General features: G+C 35.8%; 1 protein-coding gene across 2 annotated transcripts in view; it reads left to right on the top strand.

The window, feature by feature from the left end:
* ATPsynB (ATP synthase subunit b, mitochondrial) overlaps positions 1-5,802 on the top strand; it is a 123,445-nt gene extending 117,643 nt beyond the window's left edge. For both annotated transcript variants that reach the window (XM_090412856.1, XM_090412855.1), the window contains exon 8: positions 5,373-5,802. In XM_090412856.1, coding sequence (XP_090268982.1) covers positions 5,373-5,435 — 63 coding nt within the window. In that variant the 3' untranslated portion in view covers positions 5,436-5,802. The remainder of the gene's footprint in view (positions 1-5,372) is intronic.
* Positions 5,803-21,689: the final 15,887 nt, after the last annotated feature.

Below are 21,689 nucleotides of genomic sequence, written 5' to 3'. Positions count from 1 at the left end.
ATTCTGTCAAATCCTACTGCCTTATTAACATCAAGTTTACTTAATTCCTCATATACTTTCTGCTCATTCACAATCAGTCCCTCTTCCACCATACATTCTACACTCCAGCCTTGCTTGATGTCTTCATGAGGATGAAATACACTGATAAACTTGAATAATTCAGCTATATCCTCTGCATTGGTTATTATTCTGCCAGTGTCATCAACTAGCATCCATCCATAGTCATTTTTTCCCTCTAGTTGCCACATATCAAAAGAACTCACTAGGGTTTTTCTTATCTTGATTGGCTAATTTCTTCTTATACTCCACTGCCTTTACCAACCAAGTTACCTTCCTGGCCTTTTCATTGTATATTCTTCATTCAACTGATTATTATCAGCATTCATCTTGTGTTACTCCCACAGTGCCTTTTCACCTTTGGAATACGCTCACCCATGCTATAGCTCCCAGTTGTCTCCTAAACTTCCCATAATCACCAGCCTTGTAGTTCAGCATATATCCCTTCTTTATAAAAGCGATATATGTGACTAGCTGCAACCCATGTGATCACTTCATGATCACTCTCTCCAACCAGGGGAAGATTTGACACTCCATTTACAATCACATCCTCTGATGATATAACCAGATCCAGGACTCATGCTTTTTGTGCCCTCTGTTAGATACTGCTTAAGATTGTTGTCCAGAACTCCAGAAAATCATTCTCCTTATTCTCTGATGCTATCTCTTTATTCCAGTCAATATTGCTGTAGTTGAAATCATCCATAATGATCACTCTTTTCTTGCTCACTAAGCCAAGTTGCTTATACATTTCTTTGTCTCTATCAACTTCCACTTCGTACCATGCAACTTCAAAACAGTCACTTTTTTCCCTCTTTCTATCTCAACCTTGCATGGATATAACTCCACTGCTATCATCAGCAGCTCTTTTCCTCCCTTCTTACATTTCCTGTCTTCATGAAAAATATATCCCTCCATGTCTTTGCCTGTCAAGATGTCATTCTCATCTGACCATGTTTCACTTATTCCAACTATTTTTGCACATAGAAACTTGATCAATACAACTGTTTCATCTCTCTTATTTCTAACACTCCTAGCATTTATAAATAAATATAACAGTTCATTTCTTGGTCTATAGCCAGTCCTTGTCCCTCTCATGCTGTCCCATGTCTGTGACTTCTCCTCACCTGCTTATCTTTTGTCCAACTTAGCCTCCCAGACTCAACCCCCCCCCACCCTCCCCATGTATTCCTGGCCATTCCATTCCTATACTGGCCCATCCACATATGTGCATTCATTACCAGTTCTAGAATCCACTCTTACTTGAAACACATCTCATCATCATCATCAAATTCCTGCCATGTACCCTCAAGGGGTGTACAGGATATGATAGTACTACATGAAAAAAATTATATCATTACTAACTTCCTATTTACAATTTTCCTCCAAATCAGTCTATTACTTGTCAAGACTCCAACATTATAAGATCTTATATTTCTATCGTCTCAAGCGCTTTGTACAATATCGATCCACCTATATCTTCCTCTGGGTCGTTTTCCTGCCAACCTGGCAGAGAACACTTGCTTTGCTAATCTTTCCTCGCTCATTCTGTTTAAGTGACCATACCACCTGAGATTAGCTCTCCTAACGCACTCCTGGATGCTGACAATGTCTAGTTCTTTCCTAATATCCTCGTTTTTAATATGATATTGCCATTGATGCCATCTGTTCACACCTCTACTCTTTCTCAGGACTCTCATATCTGCAGTCTCTAGTTAAATGTTTTACTTCTGACCCAGCTCTCAGATCCATAAGTTAAAACTGGTTTGAACACTATACAACTAATTTAGTGTTCTAACTAATTTCTCTCTTATTCCATATGAATTTATTCAATTGACTTCCCACCATACCAGCTTTGCTGATTCTGTTGTCTATTTCTATATTTAATTTACCATCTTCAGTAAAAATCATGCCTAAGTAGCTGAAATGTTTTACTTGTTCCACAGGTTCTCCATTCACAACACAGTTGACATTTTCAATGATTCTGCCTATTTTCATTGTCTTTGTCTTTTTATTGCTGACCTTCATACCATATCTATTACAACAGTTATTCAATTTAGTCCGAGAATCTTGCAGACTTGTAGCGAATTTATTTAGAAGTATAAAATCATCCGCATAAAGCAAAGAGCTGACATTAACATCTCCAATTTTGATATCTTGTTTAATACCACTTTCCTTCATAATGTGATCCATATAGATAATGAATAACAGAGGGGATAATGTACATCCTTGTCTCACACCAGATTTAACATTAAACCACCTTCCTGTACTTCATTTCTAACTGCTGACTTACAATTCAAATAAAGACTAAGTATTGCTTGATATAATGCCCCATTGACACCATATAACTGTAGCGTATTGAATAGCTTCTCTCTTGACACCTTGTCATATGCCTTTTCCAAATTGACAAGACTTAAATACAGATCTTTCTTATATTCCCATGTTTTCTCGACTATTTGTCGTAAAGTGAAGATCTGATCCTGACAGCCTATTTGGCCTGAATCCAGCTTTTCTTCCACAATTCTTCTCAATCGTTTCTCAAGTATACTTACATAGATCTTGCCAGGAACACTTAGTAGGGAAATACCTCTGTAATTCTCACATTCAGTTTTATTTCCCTTTTTATATATGGGTACTATGAGAGCTCTACTCCAATCATTGGGAATTCGTCTCTTTGTCCACGCTTTCTGAACTATGCAATGCAGCCACTGTAAGACTTTTATTCCACCATACTTCAGCATTTCTGGTTGAATATCATCTACTCCTGCTGCCTTTCTGCATTTTAAGCCTTCGATGGTTTTTATACTTCAAGGATGGATATGTATTCCAGACTGCATGCCTGTGGAGTGTTTTTTACCACTGTGCTGTCATCACAGCTTGTTTCATTTAACACTTTTTCAAAGTAATTACTCCATACTTCAAGGATATCTTTTTCTCCCCTTTTCATGCCAGCTTTATCATCTCTAACTCCTTTTACAGCACTCTATTCTCCATTCCTAAACTTCTTCAACAACCTCCAGAATATTTTGCCACCTTCTTGATGTTTATTTTCTATATTCTTGCCAAAGTCCTCCCATGACTTTTGTTTAGCTAGTTTTACACAGTGTTTAGCATTCTTGCATTTGTCTCTGTATTCTCTAAGAGCACAAGCTGACTTATTTGCCAGGAATTTTTGATATGCTTTCTTCTTTTCCTTCACTGCTTCTTTAACTTGCTGTGTCCACCATGGAGTTCTAATTTTATTAGCCTTGCAGACAATTTTACCACATGCCTCTCTAGCTGAATCAATCAGGGCTTTCTTCAAGACTTGCCACTGAATCTCCAAGGTTTGATTCCTGTTCTCAAACTCTTTCATTTTTTCTTCAATAATCTTTTTGTATTTTAGTCTACAGTTCACATCTGAGCGCCGCTCAACTTTTATTCACTTGAAAACTTTTTATATGTTATTCTTTTCAATATGAAATTCAATTTTATCCTGCTCAAGACTAAATAGTGATCACTTCCAATTTCAAATCCTCTGTACACTCTGGTGTCCTGCACCAGGGAGAAAACATCACTATCAACAATAACATAGTCAATGAGTCTTTTCTTATTCCTAGCTTCTTCTCTCCATGTGAATTTGTGCACATTTTTATGTTGGAACATGGTGTTAGTAATAACCAGTCCATGTCCAGAGCAGAAATCCAACAGATATTTGCCATTATTATTAGCTTTTCTCTTTTCTCCAAATTTTCCCAAATATTTTTGTATGTCTCACAATCATTTCCTGCTCTGCTATTTAGATCCCCAACAAGGACCAACTTTTCCTTTTTCATTGTGTCAGTTCCTTTTTCTAAAGCATCAAAAAATTCCTCCACTTCTACCTTAGTAGAACCTTCTGTGGGACCATAGGCACAAATAAGTCTCATCGTTCAGTTCCCCATTCTCATATTTGCCCACACTCCTCTACTTGAGAGTGATTGCCATTCAAGAAGATTAGACTCGTATTTTGTGTTGAATACTATGGCTACTCCTTCTTTTCCTTGATTGTCATTGTCTGAATATAACATTTTGTATTTATTGCTCAGAAAGATCTCACCAGTTTTGGTCTTTTTTGTTTCAGTCACCCCTATTATGTCGATCTGGTGCTTATCTAATTCCTCAGCTAGCTCCATTTCTTTGCCATTCAGGCCTCTTATGTTGATAGTACCGATCTTTAACTCTGGTGATGTTGAGCTGGGGTGTGTTTTCAGATTTGTTCCAGTAGCTGACTTTTCGCTGTTCACCCTGGTTCCCTGGCGAAAACAACAGGGGCCTTGTTTAACCCGGCAACGCCCCAGCCGGCATGAAATTTTGTTTTGTCCATCATTTTTTATTTTGGTTTAACCAATAAGAATACAATTTGGTCGGCTAAATCCGAAATTGCCAGCCCATTTTCATTCAGTATCCAGGTAGATACCCAACAGGTTGCACCACTAGAAGGTGAGGATTGGACATTAGGTCAGAAGCCCTGGTCAGTTCTCTGCATTCCTTTAAAGACTATGTGGAGGTCTCCTCTGAGTTATACAGCTTTGACCCTTCAGCACGCCTTACTTGAAACACTTGGTGGATAACCTCCAATTCTCACATTCAGCTGTATTTCCATTTTTATAGATGAACTATGGGAGCTCTATTCCAATCATCTGGAATTTGATCTTTTGACCAGGAATTTGAACTCTCTGAATTACACAGTTTAGTCACTACAAAACTTTTATATCTCCATATTTGAGCATTTCTGGTCGAATACTCCTGCTACCTTTCCATATTTCAAGTTTTTGACGGCTTTTTCTACTTCAAATGTTTATATATATATACTGCTGTTTGCATTCTTCTGGAATATTTACTATTACTGTTTGATTGCTGCTTGTTTCATGTCTTTTCAAACAGTCAAAGTAATTACTCCAGACAACTATAACATCTTTATCTTCAGTTTTCCAGCACTTAATGCTTAACACATGAAAAGAAAATGTTGCATATATATATAAGAAGAAAAGTTTAAGGCTTTTGCTATTATTAGACAGACATAACATTCAGATTTTAACACTGTGATTATATCTGCATCAATATTTGATATGTATACTTTTATACTTCATTAAAATTATATAAAAATCCCATCTTCCTCTGAAAGGGGAGGGGGTATAAGCATTGACAGGTGCTGGATTATTTGAGAAAATATATCAGATTCCAGTAAATATGCTGATTGAAATAAATCTCTACTATTAAATGTACTTTTTAATGTTTTTCTAAATCTGTGTTGAATTTGCTGTTTTTATTTATCAGAATATTTTTTTTTCTAGGAGAAAGAAGCATTACAAAAATGTATAGCAGATTTAAAATCTCTCTCTTCAAAAGCCATTTGATTTTATCTAATGAAGTCACAAATTATGAATGAAATATTTAACATAGACTAAAAGAAATTTGTTCATTTTTGACAAAATAGTTCAAGAGACCTTGAAACTTGTTCATGCACTTCAGTTGTTTTTACTTGTAAAAAAAAAAAAAAATCTGTCGTGCGTTTTAGAATCTGTAAATTTGTTTAAGCTACTTGTAAAGATTTTGATTAAAAGAAATAAATATATTTATTTACTATAATATGGAATCAGGAAATAGGAAACAGCTTTTTAATCTTGTAATTTTATCCTTAAAGAAATTTGCAGAATAATATAGTTTTGTCATCCAGTTGATGATTTTGCTATTCCAAGTAAAAGAATAAATGTTTGTTCCTAACATAGGTTTAATTTTTTATATAAATCCATTCAGTTGTCATTGTACCAGACACAGAAATACAGCACTTTTATATAACATAGAGTAATTTGCAAAAAAAAAAAAAAAAAGCTTTCAGAACTCCCTTATCACCAATAATCTGTTGGGCCATGTGTATCACTCAATTTTATGGTCCATAAGACATCTAATTTTGTTTTGATCATATTGCCCGTCTCTTTCCCTTTCATTTCGTTGTCATTTAGTGAGTACAAGCACTACAAACCCGAGGCACCTGAAGCTGGACCATGCCTTACTTCATGTAATATACACCTGTTATATTATCTGTGGACTGGTTCCTACTCCTCTTTCTCTTTGTATTTCTTTTGATTATATATATATATAATCAAAAGAAATCAAGGATTATATATATATATATATAATCCTGAGCTGAGACTCAAGTTACACAAACATGTGAACAGCCTAGCCAATTCGGCTGAACATTCCTGTAGCAAATGTGTTGATATTCCATTTGTCCTTATAGACAAATTCTTATCCAGGTTATGCAACAGCTCTTTAACCTTATTTTCATGAACCTCTAACTCTTCATCCCAGGTAGCAGCAACACTGCACCATATTACACACAACTGGTTGATATATCTTAGCAAAGTGAGCACTTATTAATTGAACAATCTTGTTAACTTCTGACATTTGAGTACCATCTTTATTCAATAAAGTTATTCTTTCATGTTCATACTTTCTTTTGCTCGTGGCATAATTATAAAATTCTTTTGGATTGCCTTTAGCTTGCATGGCCAGTTTCTTTTCATACTTTGATTTTGCTTTCCACACAATACTCGTTAATTTTCCGGCCTGAGCTTGATATATTTCATAACCCCTCTCACGATATTCTTTCCACATGATCCTCATGTGGATCTCTTCCTTAATAAGGCTGCACATTCATTTCACTCAAAACCTATTTATTCTTCGAATGCTAAGGATACATTCAGATATCATCTCATTTAAGCACTTTTTCAAAGATTCCCATGCATTGCTGATGTTTTTCCCATTCAATAACTGATATCATGGGACTAAAGATAGTATTCTAAGTTGATCATAATTTCCAGTTTTGTAGTTCAGCATGTAACCTCTTTTGACCAGAGCATCAATACAATTAGATACTTCCTAAGAAAGCACATTATGATCACTATCACCAACTAGTGGTAAAATAGCCATATTCTTGATAGAGACCCCTTTTGATGCTATGAGCAAATCCAACATTATTTGACCTTGAGTTCCTTCTTTCACATGCTACTTGAGAAAGTAGTTTCACAACAATTCAATAAATTCCTCTTCTTTCCTATGAGATTTCTCTTCAACCCACTCAATGTTTGGAAAATGAAATGATCGTTTGCTGCTCATTAGGCAAAATTGGCAAGCATTTCTTTGTCCCTTGCAACCGAGCCACCAGGTCTGTAGCAATACCCCACCATATATTTCATTCTGTTAGCCTCCACTTCACACTCAAACTCACTGCTACATGGGACATTGTTACCATGATTTGCTTTATTGAATTTCTACCCTAACTGGACTTAAGTCATCTGGTGTCATTAGTAGTACTCTTCCTCCTCTACTATCTCTTCTGTCATTCCTAAAAAATAGTATACCCATTACACTCGATCCCAGTTACCATACCTGATTCTGATAGTCAGGTTTCACTTGGGCCACATCATGTTCAATAAAGCAACGAACTCAACCCCTTTGTTTCCGATTCTCCTGACATTTCTGTATAGACATAATAAATTACCAGCTAGTCTATTCTTATAATTAGATATGCAATCTATTTGTTCTTGTTCTAGAACAGGAGTGGGGAACCCTTGGCAGGTCAATGACTTTTTTCCGACATGCAACCTAGGGCTCACCTTGAAAGTAATTAATAAATAAATACATATCCAACATCTTAACCTAAAGGAACTTCAAGAAGTGATGCAGACAGCAACCAAGGTTGTTAATTAGATTTCCGCACGTGCTTTGAATAAAAGACAATTTCAGAATCTATTGAATGAGGTGGATTTGGTGTACAAAAGACTAATAATGTACAACAATGTTCGTTGGCTTTGTCGAGGTCTTCTGAAATGATTTGTTGAATGTCTGGATGCGATAAATCTCTTTTTGACTAATCAAAATGTCTTATAAAGAAATGTATGACATCATGTGGGTTTATAAACTGATGTTTTTTGCAAACATTTAAATGACTTGAAATTTAAATTATAGGGCTCTGGTAAGACTCTTGATGTGTTTGATGACATAAAGGCATTTGAAATGAAACTAGTTTTTAAGAGAGATGTAGACAGTGAGAGATTTGTATATTTTCCAAACCTAAAGAAATAGATCAGTGATCTCAAAAAAGATGACAAGGCAGACTGCCAACGTCTTCAAAAACTATTTTAAACGTCACTGTGTTTAAATCTTCATTATTAATCTGAAAAGCAATTCTTCAGATTAATAATGGATCCCAGGTACTCAAACTTGCCGACTTCCTCAATTCTATCTCCATTAAGGTACACTTGTTTCTCAAGAGCTTCTCTGTTTGTATTTCCTTTGAGAACCATAATCTTTGTCATGCTAAGATTGAGTCAAAGTCCTCTGTTATTACTGATCTTGTTAACTTTGTCAAGAAATTGTCCTATTTCCTTCTTGTCATTACAAAGGAGTACTGTATCATCAGCATACCTCAAATTACTGATCAATCTACCTCTTATCGTAATTCTTGTCTTCAGCTTATCCAATGCTTCACGCATGATGTCCTCCGCATATATACCAAACAGGCAAGGAGAAAGTAAACATCCTTGCCTAACCCCTTTTCCAACCTGAAGCTAATCAGTCAATCCAACACATGTTCTTACTGTGGCTTCTTGCTCCTTATACAAGTTGGCTATCAACCTGATAGTGTGTTAAGGAAAACCCATTCTTTTCATTACTTCACACAGTTCACAGATCTATGATCTGTCTAAGGCAAAGGATCTGATCTCTGGTGCCCCTACCTTTCCTAAAATCTGCTTGTTCCTCGGGCATCTCTGCCTCAACTTTGGCCTCAATCCTATTTAGCATGATCTTTAATAAAATTTTGCTTGCATGAGATATCAAACTAATAGTTCTATAATTCTTGCATGCCTTCATATCACCTTTCTTGTGTAGTGGTATGAAAACTGACTTCTTCCAGTCTCTACGCCATGATCCTGTCTATATCTAAAGGTTACAAAATATAAACCTGATATAAATTATCTGTCATCAGTGATGCAGCAGCAGAAGTCTCATTGATGCTAAATAAATGAAACGTCCACTATTTTTCTTAAGTGTTGATTTGATGTTTTCTGCTTAAAAACAGTAATGATTAACTCTGTTTAACATATTATGTAGGTAAAATAACATTTTATTTTATGTGTAATTTTTATGTATTACTCGTAAAGGATTAAGAATTAATAAAAAAATATTTAATTTTATTTTCTTTTATTGCGCTTTAGCCAGGTAAAACGATTATGAGATTGTGCACTGTAACATATTGGAAAAACCTGAAAAAACTTATGTCTGGTTGATCTTTATAAAAAAACAAAAAATTCAGAATTATTGTTTACTCCTTTGCGGAAACTCTAACATTAAGGCTTTAAATTGTGTGGTTGCATATGGCAGCGAGAATTGCACTTAAAGGCAGTTAAAAAAATATCCACGCTATCAACAGGGTAGAAGGACTTTTAAGTAAAAATTATTCAATAATTTTTACATTCATTCAATCTTACATGACTTACAATAATCACTCTTACAATATTATTTGATTTTACCACTTTAGTGTGATTTTTGATTATTTGAAGAGGTTCTCCCAATACTTAAAACACAGCAAATAATATGTTCCCCAAAATTTTGGTTATCACATAAGAAAATTTTGCATCAAAGATTTGGCATGCACACATAAAAAGGTTGCCCACCCCTGTTCTAGAACTTTCTCTTTTTCCTCCCCAGACACACTCAAAATCCAAACCGAAAGCATATTTTTTCGCCCCTTTGCCACCTACATAACCATGTTTGAAGACATTCATATCTTTATTACGTTTGCATACCATAGTGAATGTTCACACACATTTTCCCCATTCCTCTCTTGATCTACTTTCCCTGACTCTGTATTAATTTTCATACCAAGAAGTATTTTTAACAGGCTCCTGATGCCAAATGAATTCAAGTTCAAGTCTTTTCTGACATCAAACTTACTCCACAAATCTAAAAACTCGCATCCATTTCTTCTACACAGCCTGGGTGTGGAATCATTGGCTATCTCACTTTCGCTCAAATGCCTTTGAATCTTGTTGATTATTGTTACATTTAAAACATAGCATATAAAGCAAGATGCAAGTTTCTTTAGTTCATTTACAAGTATTAAACAGAAATATAAATTGATCGTGCAATTAGGGCTGCTTACATTATGTTCAAAGGAAAGGAACCATTATAAAAAGTAGGCTCATTATTGCATCACATCCTGAAAGTTACTTGGATGGATTTGGGAAAAGGACTCTGGTGTTTGGAGTTCCAGTGATTTGAAGATAATGAAAATATCATGCAAACAGATTATTACCTTTGAAGTAATGTTAAAAACATGTAGGTGTTGGTTCTTCAACTTTTTTTTTGCTCAGAGTGGTAAAAATGTTAGAATAAATTCTTAAAAGAAGCAGAGATTTAATCTAGCATATTACAACCAATTCCATTTATTCACCCCTTGCCAGCTGTACTAATTCAATTTCCACTGATGACATCTTGTTCTCTCTCATTCAGCCATGTACTGAAAAATTTCTTCTTCTGCATCTACTCTGTATAACCCCTTTTGTAACTAAATATGATACTGTCTTCATTCCACCTATCAACTAAACATAATCCACAAATCTTTAATCTCTGTTCTGATAGCGAGTGTTCCACAGGCCTTTTACTATCTTACTCTAATCCTCTTCACCACTTTTCTTCTTTTCATTTTTAAGAAATGTAGGCAACCATTCAAATCTGTACATGGTAGTTCAGATGGTCATATTAAAGCCTTACAAAGTAGAATCATTTCCTTCTCCAGACATGGCATATCAATGTGTTTCTTAATATCCAAGTGATCATTGAGAGTATTTTTTCATCTTTGACAATACGACCTCTTAATTTCAACTCTCTCCACTTCCCTCCCAAATCTCTACTCTCGTCAATTTCTTGTGGTCTAGTTCCATCTGTGTGATATATGGGTTTGTAGTCTTTTCCTCCAAACCAGATAACCTTGCATTTTGTCACATTGAGCTGATAACCATTATCTTTTACCCAATTTCCAGTGTGCTTAAATCATCCAGCAGGAACTCTACCTCACATTTATTATTGGCAAATCACTTCTTATTGCATGGATAATGACTGGAGGATGTTTAAGAGAAGAAATATTATTAAACTGGACTTTGTATCCAGGGGATGCAGTCCATTTTGTGTTAAATGATTGCTTATACCAAAAATTTTTGCATCTCATCTAACTTGGTCATTAGTGTTGGAAAAGGGAACTTGGAGTTCTGGGCATTATCCAAGTTATTCAGAAAGATCACTTAACTAGCTGGATATCATTAAGTCATGCTTCATGAATAGGAAGGTGAAGAGGTAACAGTATTTTTTCAGAATTTGGTGATGGAAACAGAAGGTTAATGTTGTTATTGGTGAAAGGAAAGCTTGGTCAGATGCAGAATCTACATTTGGCTCTCACTCTCAAAAATGTCGGATCTCACAAAGCCACAATAGGAAGGCATTCTTATGGCAGAGTTCAGCTATAGTCGATGTCCAGTGTCGAAAGCCGCTGTAGAGCCGCATTTGACTCCTCATATATTTCCTGCAAGTTATCATTCTGGAAACGGTAAAGGGAGCAGTCACTGATATGTTTGATAGTCTAGGATATGGGTGCAATCAGAGTAAGGGCTATTTGACATATTTCATTTATGTAGGAGATGGCCACTTCTGCCCTGGTTCACCCTGATTTTGTTGATAGTTGTCCATAGTCTTCTAGAATGATGAACCAAGCTGGCGGTTTCAGGAGTCTTTCACGAGAGAGTCATTTGTTGGTGAGATCATAGTTCATTGTTGACTCCACATGTTGTGAGTGGAAGGTGCTAGGCCATAAAAGGATCGGGTGTCTTAAAAGGCACTATGATTTCAGCCAGGTTCTAGGGGAATTTATAAGGGTTGAGTGGAGAGTCAGTATGGAGTTATTTGCAATTTTCTCCAGTTCTTTTAGTGAAGCCTGTCTTCTTCATTTATCTGATGAAGCTATGCTGGAAAGCACTAGTAGTAGTAGCCATGGCAGAGGGACAGATTTTGAAGTCCCACTAACTGTGCACAGTTAGTGGGACTTCGAAATCTGAATGTTATGTGCACAGTTAAGAATCAATAATGTGTGTGTGAGCACTTCTTTCCCAGACTGGTGTGCAGTACTCTGCAGCAGAGTAAACAATGACCAGGCCCGAGATCCTAAGTTCCTCATCTCTGCAACCCCAGCTAGTTCCACCTCGTTCCAACATCTCAAGAGAGACGATGTTTCTCATTTTTATTTTTACTTTATAAACGTGATTTTTTTAAGTGAGACCTCTATCGAGGTTCACTCCTAGGTATTGCAGATGAGGATCATGCATGACTGGGCTGCCACAGAAAATTAGATTGAAGTGCCAGTTTGCCTCCTTGTTGTTAACATGAAAAAGTGTAGCATTGTATTGGTAGGGTTTGGCTACAGTGCCATTCTTGAAATAAACCCATTCGTGAAGTGTGTAGCTTGGACATGTTGACTGTGATTGATGTAGCTGGCATTTGTGTTTCTGTGAAAAATAGCTTGATCTAGATCTCTAAGTGATAATGAATGCGATTTATGTCGGTGTTTATGTCAGAGATGAAGTGTATATGAAAGAGTTTTTTGATGTCTTATTTGTTGGACTTGGCTGTTGAGAGAGATTTAATTTGATCAACAGCTGTCATTCTTGATAATGTCATGTAATATGAAATTAACATATTTAATTAATGTACAGTACTTAATTAGTAATTGATGTAATAATGTCAACATCTCTGAAATAATCATGTTACTGGGCATTGTCCTATAGAAACGATATCTGCATCTATAGCGCTTATTTTTCTGAATAAGAAGAATAACCACCTGAAGTTTCACATTCATGCTGAAGTTTGATTTGCATTCGAAGTTCCTTGAAAAAATATTAATGTGCACCTACTGCTCATTTTTATCAAGTCAGAAGAACCAACATGTCTTTTAACTTAAACCAAATTTAAAAGTGTTGACTGTGATTTTTCACTTATTTAAAGTTAGTATATAAATCCTTATTACTCCCACCTTTAACTTATTAATTGTAACATATCATAGAGAGTTATAGTTATCAGAGACCCTCAAGAAAACAAGGCTCTTATACCTTCTCTTAAACTCATTCACACTGTATGGATGACTCACTACTTCAACAAACAATCTGTTCCTTACTGCTCCCAAAAAAAAAAAAAAAAACTAGGCTCACATCCCTTTTTTAATTACTCACAAACTTGTGCATGGATAGATTAAGAGTATGTGGGCTGCAGGCACTGGTAGACAGAAGAAAGAGGGATGATATGATAGAGATCAATAAAGTTCATCGTCAGTATCCTTATAACAACCTTTCCTAAGTTTGTTTATCAATCTATCATATCATCCCTCTTTCTTCTCTCTGAAATCAGCACATTCTTAATCTATCCTTATAATCTACATTTCATAATCTCGTCATCTTTGTAATTCTTCTCTGCACCCTTTCAACAGCTTATTTATTCCACTTGCAACCGAACCGAAGAGACCAAATCTGTGCGTAATAATCCAGGAGAAGTCACACCAAGGCCGTGTAAAGAGGCAAATGGCCTTGGTGTGACTGCATCTGAACTACTATGCACAGATTTGGTCTCTTCGGTTCGCAACATCACAATTATGAATTGTATTTGCAATTTTTGCTATGCGAAATTATTGAAATACAAACTAAGAAATATTTGAAAAAAATATTTCTTACCACTATTTCTCAACTTGTATTTTTAAACTTACCCTACTACCATTTTCACATTCGCCACCAGACCTTTGATCTCAGAGCCTATTACCATATAGTTCTCTGCATATCTTGCATTTTCCGTAATTTTTTTTTTTTTAATTTACAATCCACTCCATCTGTCTCGCTCATATTCCACTGATCTCAATCCACCCACCCTTTTCCCTGTGATATTTTTTAATTTCTTTCATCTACCGGATGATTATATAAAATAAACGTCAAGTGTTCAGAGTCCTCTACCGAGTAATGTATTGGACGAAACACACCAATATTCGGTAGACGTACACAGTGGAATATGGGCATTCGATTTAACGAAAAAAAAAAGTTCCAAAAGTCGCCAACAGGGGAAATTTTGGCGCTGTATACCGAGTATTAATTTGCATTATCGCGTTTCTTGTGAACAATCATGCAATAAAAGGAAAGCCTGTGAGATTTCTTATCATTCGTAGACGAACTGCTTTTCGATACCTCTTACCTTACGTGAGCGTGCTTTGTTAGTCAAACTATTATCAGTGGAACAATAGTGCCAGTGCTTGTCTTCGTGATTTTCGGAGTATGAAAAATTTACGAACAGGACCGATTAGCTTAACAAACTTACGAAAACTGATTCGGCGATTTGAAACTACTAGAACTAACGGTGCAGGTAGGCAGTGGATGCAAACTATTCAATCACCAACAAGTTGCAACTGCTATTGTGGAACAGGAGATGACGAATGTGCAGGGTACCAGCAGTTCACGAGCAATATCCTGGCAAACGGATATCGCATACACAATGGTGTGGAAAATCCTACATCAGATGTTGAAATTTTATCCCTATAAAATCAGTCATGTTCAAGAATTGCTCCCTGGTGATGCGACCACACGAATCGACTTATCTTTGAGATTTTTAGCGCCCATGGAAGTGGATGATGCATGGCCATGCAGATTTTATGGAGTGACGAAGTGCACTTTTATTTGAACGGCAATATTAACACATGCAACTGTTAACACAGGCATCTGCAGACACGTGTGTCTGCAGATGCCTATCCACTCGCCCAAAATCACAGTGGTGCGAATTTAAGGCATCTTTTATCATCGATCCATACTTTTATGAGGAAAATCGCCAAAATGGACCAGTGACCTGTTCCGTCAACGCTAACAGGTATGCCAATATGCTACAGAACTTTGTGGTTCCACAGCTGCAGCAAAGAGGATGTCTCGATTCGACCATCTTCGTGCAGGATGGTGCACCATCCCTCATTGGACTTCAGGTACAGCATATTTTGCGACAACATTTCTATGACAGAAGAATCAGTCGTGCATTTGCCATGGCCACCGAGATCGCCTGGTCTCAATCCTCGTGACTTTTGTCTGTGGGGATTTCTTAAAAGTATTGTATATCAAGGATATACATGTACCCGATATTCCAACTTTGAAAGATCGAATAACGTTACATGTGAGACAAATCAATTCCGATATGTTGTGAGCCACTGTGGAAAATGTCATGCACCATATGCAGTTCCTGGAACATCAGAATGGTGTTGACTTGTAATCAGATTGTTGTCATAAAAACAAAACCAAAATAGATATTTATTCTTGATGGTAGTTTTCCCAACTATGCATGTTAAAAAAGAAAAAGAAAAAAGTGCAATACCACTTATTGAACTCGTTTAATGTATTGCTAATTACGAACACCTTTTATCCATGGTGCCTTGGTAATGCAACTTTAATAGTGAATTAAGGAGTAATTTTTTTAAATGTATATGCACCATCTTAAGCAGGAGCGAATACTTTTTAATGTGTATCCCCCACGGCTCGTATTGCTCAGTGGAAGTGATGCTTGCATACTCTGTGCTATGCCGCCCGAAGATAGACTTCAGTTCAATTCTAGTCGCCAATTGGAGGAACTTTCTCTAAGCCTTTCTTCAACAGGTTTCCAAGTTACTTGATGTCTGGCATGGGCAAGTGAGTTTTTACCCCCTGGAAACTCAAGAAAATCGACCGTAGAACCTACATTCTTTCAGACAGTAACAAATCCTGATAAGTACCAAGAGATGGTGACAGCATCCTCTGTTTACTCATCTCTTCATCGATTACCTCTTATAATTAGTGATAGTTATGGACCAGATATCTCTGATTGGCTATTAGTGGAGATTGAGCTCTCCACTAAGTCTCCAAAAGTCATGGTTAAAAGATCTCGCATAGTCTCTAATAAGGGAATAAAGGGCATTAATTATTATTTTTTATAGTGAAGTATATCAGGTAGATGGGAAATTATGGAAATTCTCCTGTACTTAGCCAGTCTCATATGAATATGGAGGGTTTTTCCTCCCTCGAAACAGGCAGATTAACCCCAGGAACATTATACTTGTCTTCTGAGGTTGCAGCAGATGAGTGGTGTCAGCTCCATTAATTTGCCTCGACTCGTAAAATCAAGTGACTCCACATGTCCTAAGAAACAGCTGGGACAAAGAAGTAGTAGAGAACCGGCAAGGAGCCTTTGGCATTCCTATATAGGGTAAAAACTAGAAATAAATTCTCTAAAGATTATTAAGGCTAAGATGAGCCCTGGTTACTCACTTCGAGATGTGAAAGGCGTTTGAAGCTTTCATTATTTTACAAATTCTATAACGCTATTTTATTCCTAAAAGAAAGGTCGAGCTCTTTATCCACTGATATTATCTGATTTATTTCCACGCTTTTTGTCCACAGATTTCCTTAAGGTAGGCAGCTACTTTCTGTAGGCAGCTAGTTCACAGTCGATGATTTTAGAGGCATTGGAGCTAGAGTATGACTAATTATTTCAACTGCCGCTAACTCTGCCGGCGGAAGCAGTCATGCAGAGCATGCGATGCATGCGGGCGCCGCTACGAAGGGGCGCCGGAGAACAGGTCATAAGTTCATTTTTAAGAAACAAAATTTTTATCATAAAAACAAAAAATTCTTAGAATGATCAATGTTAAAATAAATAAGGCCGGATATACCGAATAAAAATTTTTAAAAAATTGTATATTGCGCTGTTTACAATTTTTCAGCGAGAGCAGGCTAAATGCTTGCCTCCAGAATCTAAAGTGAAACAGTGAACAGTTTTTATGTGCAGAAACGAATTTTCGTACAAAACATTTGTTGCTACTAACTAGTCATATGGTACTGTAAAAACTCGATTGTAGCTTAAATATTCCAAAGCACATTACATGCGATTGTCTACTTAGGTTAAGTCCATTGTAAATATTGTAAAAATAAACTTTGTTTGTCTCTGTATAGTTTGTTTTAGATGTTATTGTAAATAACACTCTGGAAGTTAACTGTATATACTGCTTTAATAAGAATATGTTAGAGTGTTAAAAACAAAGGCAATGTTTATATCGCCGAAGCTGCATGTAATAGATCTACATGGCGGCATTAGAAAGATTGTTATTAAAATTTGTTTGTATGAGAAAGGCTTGCAGGCTCTAAGTGTAAACATCTGCTAAATCAGTCGGAAAGGTTCAAACAACTTTCCGATGGTCGGCAACTTGAAATTTAAGATGAAAGAATCATACTGATGTGCCAAACTTGAAATTTAAGATGAAAGAATCATACTGATTCTTTGAGGGTTGCCAAACTTCATGCAATGTCTCAGAGGAGGTATAATAAAAAGGGACTGAAGCAAACAGAAGGGGGTGCATGGATCCAGAGATTGCTACAGAAGTAGAGGGGCCCCGGTTCCAGACGCTGTCAAAGAGGAGGCAGCTCGGTTCCAGACATTGCTAAAGCTGTCCGGTCCCAGACGTTGCTGAAGAGAGACAGAGCTGCTCAGTTCCAGACATCGTCAGAGAGCATCCCAGATCCAGACGCTGGTTGAGAGAGGAGTTTTCCGCTTCCAGAAAGGAGCTTCTCGGTTTGATAGTCGCTAGAGAAAAACGACTTCTAGGCCAGACAGGGCTTTCAAATTGCCGAAAGGAGAAGTCCCAAATGCGGTAGAAGAGAAAAGTTTCCAGTCCAGAGGGATCCTGATTGACAGTTGACAACAGTTTTATTTTTTTGGAGGCAGCATTTTCAGTTTCTTAGAGGCAGCAATTCAAGCTACTTGAGACGGCGGTCGTTTAGGCATTTTCGGCGAGCCCAAGTAGAGGAGAAAAGGCGAGGCAAATTTCCCGAAGTACCTTCGCTCGTAAGTTTTTCTTTTCGCCGTGGGAGAGTAACATTTTTCTGGAACTGTACGAGTCCTGCTACATTCCCAATTGATATAGCCGAAGCCAAAATTCCAGATGAAGATCTGAGATGAAAGAATTGCCATAGAACTTTTAGTGAAAGACTTTTGACTAATTGTGAGATACAGAGCCTTTGTAAGTTCAAAACTTTCATATAATTCCTCTTATAGTTGTATTAGAAAGACTTTTAAGATATATGTTTAATGTTTAATAAGGTTAAGAAGTGTCCTTAAGAGAATCAAGGACACTTCTTTTATTGTGTGTGCGTGCGTGCGCGCCCGAATTTTTCAATCATAGATTTCGTAGCTTCCCAACATAGCAAAAAAAAAAAAAAACCGATAAATAATAACCAACTGGTGTCATCCTCAGATAAGCTTCGAGGATGAAAGCAGAGAAATTAGTTTTCATCCAAGATGTATCATATGTAACCAAGTGCATGTAATGTACGTATCACATGTAAGCCAAAGTATGTAATGTATGTATTATATGTAAGCAAATGTAAGTAATGTATCATATGTAATCAAATGTATGTAATGTATGTAATAACTGTAACAAAAGTATGCAATATAGAGTGATTATATCCATTGATATTGTATATATAGAGTGTAAAATTGCAAAGAAACATCTGTAATAATCATCATTATGGATATTATAATTACATATGTTGTAAACAGTTATTGTTATTATTATTATTTTAAAAAAAAACTTCATGTACGAGAAAGTATTTGTTATGCATAATTGTCTTCATATAATGTATGTAATTTATCTGAGAAATAATAATTAAAAAAAACTATTATTACTTTATTCTCATAACTGAGGCAGTCAAAAAAATATATCATTTAAAACAACAATTTGATTGGTGATACCTAGCAATTCAGATTCTACTGAAGAATCTAAAAATAATTTGTCAGGAACGTCTCAAACTATGGACTGTTCCAAATAATGCTGTTTTTGGTAGATCGTATGGGATCGCTTTTATTATTATTATTATTATTATTATTATTATTATTATTATTATTATTATTATTATGTCTTAATTGTATATATGCTGTTATTGTTATATTTTGTAAAAATTTGGAAAAAAAAATCCAAACTTTATATGCAGTCATATTTTCTTGTGTAACATCTAAACTATAACAGTAAATTATTATTGATACTACTAATAATAATTCATGAATTATCCTGTTATATCAATTGCGCATTATGCAAATTACAATTACGTTAATTAGATTCTGTTCTTGAGTCACACAAAAGAAAATATAGTATTATTATATTTATTACATAAATATTATTTTACATTATATGTAAGTAATTTATTTGAGACATAATAAAGTGTTATTATTAGTATAAAAAATATTATTATTTAAAAACATTATGTACGTGGAAGTATCTGTTATGCACAATTGTGTTCATGTAATGTATGTAATTTATCTGAGAAATAATAAAATGTTAAAAAAAAATATTATTCGTGACACCTCCAAGGAGTCCGAAGACTCATCGCTGGAGGATACCTACTATATAACTGTTTCCACCACTACACCGAACCTCTACCAATCATCTCCATCAACGTCATCTACCGCCCACCACCCCAACTAGTATTTTTTGTCTGTAAATTGCGTGAAAAACCTAAGTTTCCAGGAGGAAAAACCCTGCTACCTCCGTATGAGATCGGCTAGCTCACCTTCGATTGAAAAAGTCCACATAAAGATTTCTCCCGTTCCGACGAGAATCGAACTTAGCCTTTGTTGATGTTTAATTGCTGCAAATAGTTGTATAGCTTCTTTGAAATTGTACCAAGTGTCCTGCTAACTATTGGGATGACTTTGGTGTGTTTAAGCCACAGCCGGCCAAGTTCGATTGCCAAATCTCGGTATTTAATAATTTTGTTGTTAATGTTATTATCATTGGGTGTTGCGATATCAATAATCCAAACCTATCGATTATTCGATAATTGTGATGTCAGATCTATTGTGTTCCAAATGCTGATTAATTTCTATTCTAAAGTCCCAGAGAATTTTCGTTGTTTCGTTTTCCAATACTGTCTCTATTTTATGCTGCCACCAGTTATCAGAAGTAGGAAAAATATATATTGTATGAGAGACGGGAGGGGGGGGGGGGAATAGATAATTATGCCAGAGATAGTCTTACTGAGGAATCGGCTACAAAAATGTATAGGAAACATTTCTTTAGGTGGTGACTAGAAATGAGCTTACTGTATGACAATTTTTTCTTCTGATGGTCCGGCAGTGTAGTAGTGGAAAATTGTAATAAGGCACTGATTAACTGATTAGATGTTCAACAGTCTCATCTTCCTGATCGCATAATCTGCATTTGCTGTTATTATTGATGTTCAAAATTTTTGCTTTGATTGCATTAGTTTGCAATGCCTGTTCTTGAGCAGCTAGAATAAATCCTTCGGTTTCTTTTTTTAATGTATCCACATTGTAGCCATTGCCACGTCTTGTTCACGTCGATTTTTTCCTCAGGATTTCGAAGAAATTGGCTATGCAAGGGTTTATTTTTCCAGCGCACATATCGTTTATTTTTGTTCCTTTTTGTAATCGGATTTGTTTCCTGTTGTTTTTAGAAGACCCTCTTGTGTAATTGCTTGAAGCATTGGCTCAGAGCTATTGTCGATGTAACGTTTTAAACTAATTTATTCTCCTTCCACAGTCTATCTCACTTGCAGCAGACCCTGTCCGTCTATTCTGTTTGGTAGGTACAACCGCAACCGGTCAGTATCACTTCGTGGATGTAATGCATAATGTTATGCCAGCTGCGTATCGGATCACTGGTATAGCCCAATAATTCATTGCTCTAATTGTGTTTAATCCATTTAGTTTTGTTTTCAGAATATTTCTAACTCTTTTCGTGTTTTCTGCTGCTGCCTGTTGTTTAACTTTCGAGTGGAGAATATCACTGGCTTGTAATATTCCTAGGTATTTATAATGTTCGTTAGTTGAAATTGCTTTTATATATTTCTCTTGATCAAAATTAAAATCTCTATCATCAATTTTTTCCTCATTTATTAGATAAAATTGTGCATTTATCTAAGCCAAATTACATTTTGATGTCCTGAGTGAAAATACGAACTGTTTTCAGTAAAGAGTGTATTTGTTGTGCCGATTTTCCGTATAACTTAAGGTCACCCATATACAACAGATGGGAAATTTTAATATTATATTTGGTAATATCATCTCCATGTTTTATTTTTTTTTCAAAATCATAGACAAAGGTATCAAAGTAATGTTGAAGAGTAATGGTGACAAGGAATTTCCTTGGAAAATTTCACGTTTAATGCTAATATCTCTGAATCGTTCATTATTGACTATTAAAGTTGTTTTCCATGATTTTATAGCAGAAGCGAGAGACGAACGTATGTTTTTGCTAGTTCCAAATATCTGTAGTGATTTTAGGATCCAGGAGTGTGGGAGAGAATCGAATGTTTTCTTATAGTCTATCCATGCCATGTTTAAGTTAGTTTTTCGTCTTTTTGGATTTCTGAGAATCATTTTATTAATAAGGATCTGGTCTTTTGTTCCTCTGAATTTTTGAAAATTGTCTTTTTTGTTCAATCGGATAAATCTGATTATCTGATAAGTGGTCGTATATTGAATTTGCTATGATTGCA

Source organism: Typopeltis vanoorti, chromosome 23 (assembly GCF_054136105.1).
Source record: "Typopeltis vanoorti isolate ZY-2024b chromosome 23, IOZ_Tvanoo_1.0, whole genome shotgun sequence".
NCBI classification, from domain to species: Eukaryota; Metazoa; Arthropoda; class Arachnida; order Uropygi; family Thelyphonidae; genus Typopeltis; species Typopeltis vanoorti.
Note: the sequence above shows the minus strand (reverse complement) of the source record. Positions and strands in the feature narration are given on the sequence as shown.